Consider the following 9,345-nt stretch of genomic DNA (forward strand, 5'->3'; position numbering starts at 1 on the left):
GAAACTGTACTGCTTGATGTGGCTTTTTTGTATTTGTAATTTTTAAGGAGATGTTTTATTTTGAAAAGTAACTTTTAAAACCTGCTTTCAAGAGCAAAAGAAGATGATAGCAAAATGAAAATTTAATTGGTGCAAATATTTAAAAGCTACTGTTTAGAAATGACCACAAAAATATAAAAAAAGTGTTAATTTTAATTGGTGAAGTGGGATTTCCTCAGCTCTTCTTAACATTAAATGTTGCAAATCATTGAATTAGGCTCTTCGCAGGAAGGAGTGCAGCACACCGCTCCTGTACTGTCAGATATGCAGTTTACATTGATTTAAAAAAATTTAAAAATGTGCAGATTTTCACATAGAAAATTGCTGCGTATAACTTTTTTTTTTCATGCTTGATGCGCTTGAATCTAAAGCTTCTGCATCAAAGATTTGACATAAAAGCAGGTGGGACCTTGTCTTTCCAGTTGTTGCATCACCCCATTCCTGTGTGCGTTCAGCCCGGTGCAGACCTGAAGCAAACAGGTTGAGGCATATTTATTTAGGGTGGCTGTTATTTCAAGTGTGATGTGATTTCCTTACAGTCAGCTTTTAAGAGTATCTTCATTTAAACTGTTTGTCATGTTTTATCTGTCAACGTACTCTCTCCTCGTACTTTTGACTGACTTTCATCTGTCTTTTCCAAAGAAAATAAAGCTTACCGCACTGAACTGTGAAGTGATTGACTACTTAGTGCTGTTTTTATTGGCCAGACTTCATGTCCTCCTGAGTTTAAATCCCATTTCATTCTGTTCTTTATTTTATGATGATAAATGGAGTTGTTTGAGTTTCCAATGTCATGTTTCTGAGTCTTTCACTGCCGACTCTTTTTTGCTTTTCATTTTACCTCTTTTTCCTTGAACTTTATTAAACAGTCCTGACTTTTTTCAATTTGGTTTTTCTTTTACAAACTTATTAGTTTTTAAATAATTTACCTGAACATAATTTTAATCTGTGCTAGAAACAGTTTTTTTTTTCAGTAAGACAAAACGAAGAAACAAAAATGTACAAAATCCATATAAAGTTTATTTGACCTCTCCAGTTTCACATTTAGTATTTCATGAAAAAAGCAGCACCATTTCATAACAGTTATGACAATTACAATAACAAATGATAACAAAAGATGAGCTCTCTGCGTCAGTCTCCTCGGTGATCAGCTTTGCCGCTGCGTCTGAGCGCGCTCAAGCCGCCTCAGGAGGAACAGGTTTTCAGCCAAACCGCATGGTTTGCAGGACAGAGAATGCGAAACACACGAACAGAGCAGCTTGAACGTTGAGAAAGTTTCTGCCTCCAATCAGACTCCTTTAGCTGTGGAGAAGCAGAGAAACCGTTGAGCATCACAGATTTGATGATCAGCTGATCAGAAGTGGACTCTGCATTTACCTTTTTACTGGGATGCTGGTTTCCTGCTGTCCACAATGCTGATGACCTTCTGCACCCAGGGAAATCCATCGGGGTGGACGATACACAGCCGTCTGCCGCCTTTGGTTTCAAACCTGAAAAATCAGATAGAGACTCATCAGATAGCAGAACATACAAAGTAAATATGAGCTGGTTTGGTCTCTGACTTACACAGTGGCACTGAGGTTGCAGCCTTTCCCTGCCTCCTGAATGTAGTAGCTCACAACGAATTTAGCTGGCACGCGGTTTTTGCTGACTGATAAACAGCAGTCCTTTAGAACTTCAGCTGCAGGAAAAAGAGAAAACAGCAGGTGAGAAAAAGTGGTTCCTTAAAGTTCAGGAGGGCCTCCTAAAGCTGCAGGAGAGAAACAGAGTCTGCAGGTGCAGCTGACTCAGCCTGAAAAGCCTTCGCCATTCTGCAGATTTCTGCAGGAGAACTTTGAAAGTGAAGATGAATGTTACCTGATGCAAGCTGAACGCAGAGGAGACCCAGGAAGATCAAAGCTGCAACTCGAGATGCCATGTCTGCGTCTCTGTGGATCAGGTGTTCAGCCAGTCTCTTCAGGAGAGTGAAGGTGCTGCTGTGATTCGGGCTGGAGCTGCAGGTGCTTTTATGCAGGTGCTTCAGAAAGTGAAAGCGTGTTCCCACAGACTGGAAAAGTGGGGGCTGTTGACTTTTCCTGCTCAGCTCCTCCCACACAATTTCTCCTGACAAAGACTTGATTTTTTTCCAAGTTACTATGAGAAGGAAACGTTTATCGTGTCGGTAAAACAGATAACGACAGGTGAGCGCTCACATTCTGGGAAGGCTGCTCGGGGAAACCCACTATCTCAATTCAATCTAGTTCTTTAAGAGACAGACATTAAGTTCTTGTTTATTACATCTCTTTGTTTAGAACAAAAGCAGCATGCACTCAGGTGTTTTCTTTGGCTGTTCGCAGCAGAGTAGCTGCAGGTGGAGCTTATGAAATCAAGTAAATACAAGTAAGAACTAAGTTTTATGTTCTGCTGAAGTGAAACCTAAAATTAAGTGAATCTGAGAGAAAAACAATCAGGAATTAGGAGCTGAAAAGATGCATTAAATGTTTTTTGGCAACATTCTTGACATCAGTGAAAACATTTTCAAAAGGGTGAGGTGATTTTAGCTGTACGGCATTGTTCACACACACACACATACCCCCACACACACAGCCTTTAGTGCTTTACACAGATGCAGCTGCAATAAAACAATATAAAAAATCATGAAAACACAAAATAAATATGATCAGAATGTCGGTGGTGCAGCATTTAAAATGAAAACTGCAGAAAAAAATCCACGTAAATGGCAAGACCAAATCTAGCGTTTGCATGCTCATAACAGGAATGAAACCAATGTTGTGTTGGTCACTTATACAGGTTATGATTGGAATCCAGTTAAGGCAATCATGTTTTTTTTTTAAATGATCTGGATTGAAAACCTTTAACCCCTCAACCAAGAAATAAAGGGCTTGTGTATTTAAGTTGGCATTTAGCTCATTTTATTGTTTTTTCTATTCATTTTGTGTTTTTTTATCATGTTTTTATGTTTTAAAGTACTCATTGCCAATATAAGAATTGTTTTACTTTTAATGATATTTTATTCCCAGTGCTTTCTCAGTATGATCCTCTCTCTCTGGCCAGCTGCTGTTTAGCTTCTGTGGATCCACACTACTGCCTTGCTGTGGTGAGGCTAGGTCCTCCTGTGATGTTGCACTTTGCTGGCTATGCCATGCACCTGTTTGTCAGAGTAATCCTTCTTGCTCAGCTACCTTTTTCTTAACTGTAATTTTGCTCATTCTGTTTTTCCATGATGCTTTCTTTTTAGTGTAAGACATTAAAGTCAAAAACTGGCCAATCAGAGGCTTTATTAAAAGCACGTGGTGCATGATGTTCGAAAGGTTATGGAAATCACGTGTAGAGGCTTCTTAGTTAGAAGTATGAACAAACACCTCTTACATTTTAAAAAATATATATTTTAATTTACTTACTTTCATTGTTGTTTACTGGGTTTGGTTCCATCTTTTTGAGTTATTGCAATTCCTAAACTGTCCGCTAGGTGGCAGCGCAGCGCACAAGTGTATGGAATGCACGCGCACCAGAGGAAGAATAAATCCTCTCGGTGAAATTCTACTAGCAGCTCAATGCGTGCGCCGTCTTCTTATTCCAAATCACAGGTTAGTAAACACTTAATGTGAAAACGTCGTGCCTGAAGATCTAACAGACAAAATGGGTTATTGTAGTTAGAGTTAAAACATGTGTTGAAAGGAAATGTGTGTTAAAAGCTAACTCGCTAATGCTAGCGGTCAAATCAGCTTAAACCTGACAATGGTCCAAGTAACTTTCACTTATTGCTGTTAAATTCTTAATGAAACATTTTTTCTCCACTATAACATTAACTGGGATAGTGTATTACAGATTTTTTGGGGGTTTATTGCCAGATACCAGTATATAGAGGAATTGTATTTAAATACATTGCAGTTATGAGAGATTGAAGGAACAGTGACAGTCAATATGTATGTTTTGTTATAACTCGTGGATATTTGCTGTATGTTTACAATATCTTACTGTTTTTTACAATTTAGTTTCAGTTTTTTCGCTAGTGTTTAAGTTAGGGGCTACAGTGACGCAGTGGCTAGCACTCTTTTCTCACAGTGGGGAGGTTCAAATCCCAGCTGAGTTCTTTCTGTGTGGAGTTTGCATGTTTCCTTGTGCATGTGTGGCACCTTCCAAAAATGTGCTGTGTAAGTTAATTGACCTAAATTTGTCTTTAGGTTTGAGTGATGGACTGGCGATCTATTCAGGGTGTACTTCACCTTCATCCAACAGTAGCTGGTTGAATCCACAAACCCTGTGACCCCAGAAGGGATTGAGCAGGTTTGGAAAATGGAGGGATACTTTTGTTTTTTAAAATGTGAAGCTCCTGTCTCCTGGTCTGCTGCATTTTCACACCTCTTGTTCCTGAGATCTCTCTCAGGTCCTTTTTTTGTCTTCTTTTTATGCATCATCAGTCACTGATTTTTTGTTTGTTTATGTTATTCGACCCACAATCATTAATATTAATATTAATAATTTTCCGGGATGTGCCAAAATAAATGAAATATAGTTTAAAAAAAGCAATAATGAGATCTGATGAGCTACACGTGAAAGGGATGTTTCAAATTTTGGGACCTGTAGAAACATATTTGAAATGTTAAATTTAGAAATTCAGGGAAATGAGGCAAATCTAATCTTGATCTGCATCGACTCTGGTTTCATGCAGCTCCTCCCACTTTTTTATCAGTTCAACTTTGAAGTGGGGACAAATAATTTGGGGATTTTTTCTGAATGAGTGAGGGCAGTGAAGTGTGACAAGCTGCTGTTTGGATGATAGTGCGTGCACAAACGTGTCCCAGAAGCAGATAACCCCCTGGGGCACAGGAACACACTACATGCATACCTTTACCCAGAAAACCTAGAGCTTTGCCAAGGATAAAAAAAACGTTTAAGAGGCTGCGAGAAAAAAAGTTTGATTATTTCCGTGCAGATTGCAGTTAGACTTGCACTTAATGAACTCCTCTGAGATGATTCTTCATTTAAGGAGAAAATAATCGAGTTTGGTTCAAGATTTTATAATGTTTCCATTGATTCCTTTGAAACATTTCAGCCAGTTGGCAGTCTGGTCATTCATCATTTGCTGCTTCTCTTTTACATGAACTCCAAAACCTGCACTGATTCTTTGGTGGTGAACTTTTGAATATAGCTTTGGTCACAACTGCTCTTACGAGTAGATATGAGCTTTCTCCGGGTCAAACATAAGCAAATCTATCAGGCCCACATGAAATATTAAAGTCGCAGACTACTCAGTAAGTCCATTTGGCAAAAAAGTTAATTCACATTTTTTTCAGCGAACATGCTGCAAGCAACAGGTCGTAGACAACACACTTTGTACAACATATACCTCATGCTTCAATCTATGCCATTCTACTGCAACACAGGTTAAAGGTGGTTGTTTTTTTACATCATGTCCTGCCCTCCCTGGTGTGTCTTTCTCGGCAGTTAGCGCTGCCAGAATTGCGTAACTGCTGCCCACGACTGGTCGGCGTGTCTTTGCATACGTTTCCCTGCCACGTCCAGTTTCCCCAAGTTGGAGTTATAAAGTATCTTTCATTCATTCATACATTTCATTCATAAGGGTCAGTAAGGGTGACTGACATAGGTGAGAAACAGGGAAGTCATACAGATTTGTCACTTTTTCTTCCCCACAGCACCTGTATTGGTCAGCCCTCCTGTATTAGTGTATGAGTGTTTATTGCTGACAAAGCGCCTACCAGTTTGTATCATTGATTTAGAACAAAACAACAATACTTCTACTTCAGGAAACGATAAGTTTAATCTTTCAAAGTCATTTCTCAGTGTGAGTACATTTTGTGGGTAACATAGTTTGTATATGATTCTTTATGTGTTCTGGTTTAGCAGATGTGTTGTCCCTTAGAAGGGAGGAATGACTGCAACAAGCTCCACAGGTTCCATGGAGCCACTGGAACATCAAAACCGTCACAACAACACCTACTGCAATCATTGCTGTTTTTTTCCTTACAGCATGGCTGCCTTTGATTTACACTTCAACAGTGATAAAGTTACAGGACAAATATCTAAAGACATAAATCGGAAAATGGGTGAAGCAATTATTCCTGACTTGGATCACTCCAGGAACGGGATTGTCGGAGCGCAGAAAGGCTTTGATCTGCTGACGGCTTTCTTTGTGCTGATGGAAGTTCACGTTATGTTCACACGTACTCAGACGTAGCTGCAGGCTTGTGGTCGGCCAAAATCTGATAGTGCACCACATCAAACAGAAAGGCTTTAGATTCACTGTAAATGAGGTGCATCCAGAAGAAGCTCAGTGTCTCTGAGTAAAGTAAACTCTGCTACAGCTGAAAGCACACCGTCAAAGAAAAGAAAAACACTTTTAAGCAAAATGTCACAAGATAAATCGGCTTAACAAAACAAAAAAATATAATGGGGAAAAAAAGAAATACCAAAATGCCAAAATAAATTGCTGCAACATATTTAAATGGAGTTAAATTTCAAAAAACAAACTTAAGCATTACAGCTTTATATTTCAAAAACTATTAAAGTATACAAAACCAGAAGTAGGTATGTTACAAAAAAAATGATGTTTTGATATGCCAAAATGTGTGTAGAATAATCAGAGGGTCTGATGGGAATTTAGAGTCACTAACAGATCCAATCCACGCATCAGACGGCCATAGCCAAAGAGAACCAAATGCAGCAAGTAATGATCATTTCAGTAAGAGATATCCAACTAGGTAGAGAAAGAAACCTATAGCCATTTGAAGGATTTTGTAGCCAACAACCGAGACAGTGATGAGATCAACACTACTGTAGATTACTGTTACAAGGCAGCATGTGGGATTCCACAAACATTTGAAGAAGCTGTCGAATCAATTAATTCAAAACAATGGATTAAAGCAATGGATGATGAAATCCAATCATTAAAGGAAAACTACACTTTTACCCTTACTCCTCTGCCAAAGGGCAAGAAAACAGTGGGGGGTATGTGGGTATACTCTGTTAAAAGCGCCACAGAAGGAAATGACAAATACAAAGCGAGATTTGTAGCCAAGGGCTATAGTCAGAGAATGGGGATAAATTATGATGAAACCTTCTCCCCAACAGCCAATTTGGCCAGTCTAAGAGTACTACTTCAAAAAGCAGCACAAGAGAATCTGCTACTCCACCAAATGGACGTGAAAACAGCCTATCTACACGCTCCTATTGACTGTGAAATTTACACTGATCAGCCAGAAGGTTATGAAGAAGGGAAAGATTTGGTTTGTAAACTGCAGAAGTCTCTGTATGGATTAAAACAGTCAGGTCGTAACTGGAACAAGGTTTTGCATGATTATCTGACAGAGAATCAGTTCATTCAGAATCCAGCTGATCACTGTGTTTATTCCAGAGAAACAGAACACGACAAAACTATTCTGATCATTTGGGTTGATGACTTGATTATTGCAGCGAACAGTGAAAATGTCATGAAAGATGTGAAGGAGATGTTTTCAGTCAGGTTCAAGATGAAGGATTTGGGCAGACTGAAATACTTTCTTGGTATTGAGTTCACCCAGCTGGATGGATGTGTAAAAATGTCACAAGAAATGTACATAAAAAGAGTACTGACCAGATTCAACATGCAGGACTGTAAACAGAGAGAAACTCCATGTGATCAAAAACTAAATTACACAGAAGATGCAGTTAAAATGAAAGATTTTAGGATGTATAGAGAAGCCATAGGCAGTCTTATATATCTTACAACATCTAAGTTTTGTGGTAAGCAAATTATCACAATACTTGAATGATCTAACAGAAGAACAATAGACATACATTAACATACATTAAGCATGTATTTCGATACCTCAAAGGAACTTCAGACAAAGAACTATGTTTCAAAATAAATGAGAAAGAGAACTTGGGTGTAATAGCCTATAGTGATGCTGACTGGCCAGGTGATACCACCGACAGATGCAGCACTACAGGTTAATGTATTACCCTGAGCGAGAACAGTTCTCCAGTTTCATGGAAGACTAAGAAACAGCCCACGGTAGCTCTTTTGACCTGTGAAGCAGAATATATGGCTCTAGCTTCTACGATGCAAGAGTGCATATATCTTGAGCAACTTTTGGAGGTCATTGACAACTACAGGTACACACAGACAGTCGTGTATGAAGACAACCAGGGAACAAACACTTTAGCTAAGAACCCTGTGAGTCGACAGATGCAAACACGTGGACATCAAATATCATTTTGTTAGATCCATTGTGACTGAAGGAAAAATGTGCCTAGTTTATTGCACTACTGAAAACATGGTTGCTGATATTATGAGCAAGCCTGTTTCTAAGCTAAAACTGAAGAAGTTCACCGAAATCCTGCTTGCTACCTGAGTTGCCCACATTCTTTTTTTTTGTTATTCAGATTGGATAAATGTTTGAACTTGCACAACCTGAGTACAAGTGGGGGTGTTAGATTAAGGTATAAATGTACTCAGATTATTTTTCTTTATTGAAGAATATTAAGTTGTTTTTTATTTCACCACTATGGGGTGCTAGTCCATAAACGTATATGTCATCACGTAAAGGACGCCCGGATGTATTTTTTTCCCTTCAGTTTTTCCCTGCTTTTTCATTCATTCGCGTCAAATAAATATGCCAGAGCAGCTAACTAAGATTACTCCCTCCGTCATCTTTTTCCTCTGAGTATAACGCTGGACAAGCTGCAAAGCTCAACACTTTTTGAGAATCCTAAATTGTGTCCAGCAGGAACTTTGTTGTCTGTGATGTAGACAGACAAAGCTGCTGTTTGAAAAAGACGTTTTCATGTAGATGGGAGGTGCTACAGATTTGGAGGTGAAACAGAAAAGTGAGTAAATAAAGCTGTTATTTCATGATAATCCCACATGTCCTCTCCATACCTGCCGCAATGTGAACTGGCAGTTTAGTTGAAAAATGAGTAAGGATTTAGGACACAGAGCAAAACACACAGGCATTAAAAGTATTTAGTCTTCTTGAGAAATGCTTAATCCATGAGTAAACTAACCTCTAACTTCTGAAAGAAAGCAACATTCCTCCTGAAAACATTAACTCTGAGCAAGGAGAGTCCTTACCAGACTTAAGTTACTGGAAAGAGGGCACAAGAACAAAAAAGAGGAAGTAATGAGAATCTGTGGGACACATAGTGAGACTGACACACTGAGATTACTGTTTTTAAACAGAGGAAATGAGAATAAAGACTTTCTAGAGAAAAAAAGCCAATAGCTTTGGCAAAGTGCACAGACTTCATAAGAAATCAAATTGTTTGAACAATTCAGTTTCAATGTAAAACAAGGGAAAGGCTGTG

General features: G+C 38.8%; 1 protein-coding gene across 1 annotated transcript; it reads right to left on the minus strand.

Moving 5' to 3' along the window:
- Positions 1–1,037: 1,037 nt before the first annotated feature.
- On the minus strand, positions 1,038–2,055 carry LOC112137787 (C-C motif chemokine 4). The gene is made up of 4 exons (XM_024260281.2): positions 1,897–2,055; positions 1,606–1,720; positions 1,417–1,529; positions 1,038–1,341 (listed from the first exon to the last, which is right to left on the minus strand). The coding sequence occupies exons 1-3, from the start codon at positions 1,955–1,957 to the stop codon at positions 1,421–1,423; spliced, it is 285 nt and encodes a 94-aa protein (XP_024116049.1). The 5' UTR covers positions 1,958–2,055; the 3' UTR covers positions 1,038–1,341; positions 1,417–1,420.
- Positions 2,056–9,345: the final 7,290 nt, after the last annotated feature.

This window comes from Oryzias melastigma, linkage group LG9 (assembly GCF_002922805.2).
Source record: "Oryzias melastigma strain HK-1 linkage group LG9, ASM292280v2, whole genome shotgun sequence".
In the NCBI taxonomy this organism is placed as follows: Eukaryota; Metazoa; Chordata; class Actinopteri; order Beloniformes; family Adrianichthyidae; genus Oryzias; species Oryzias melastigma.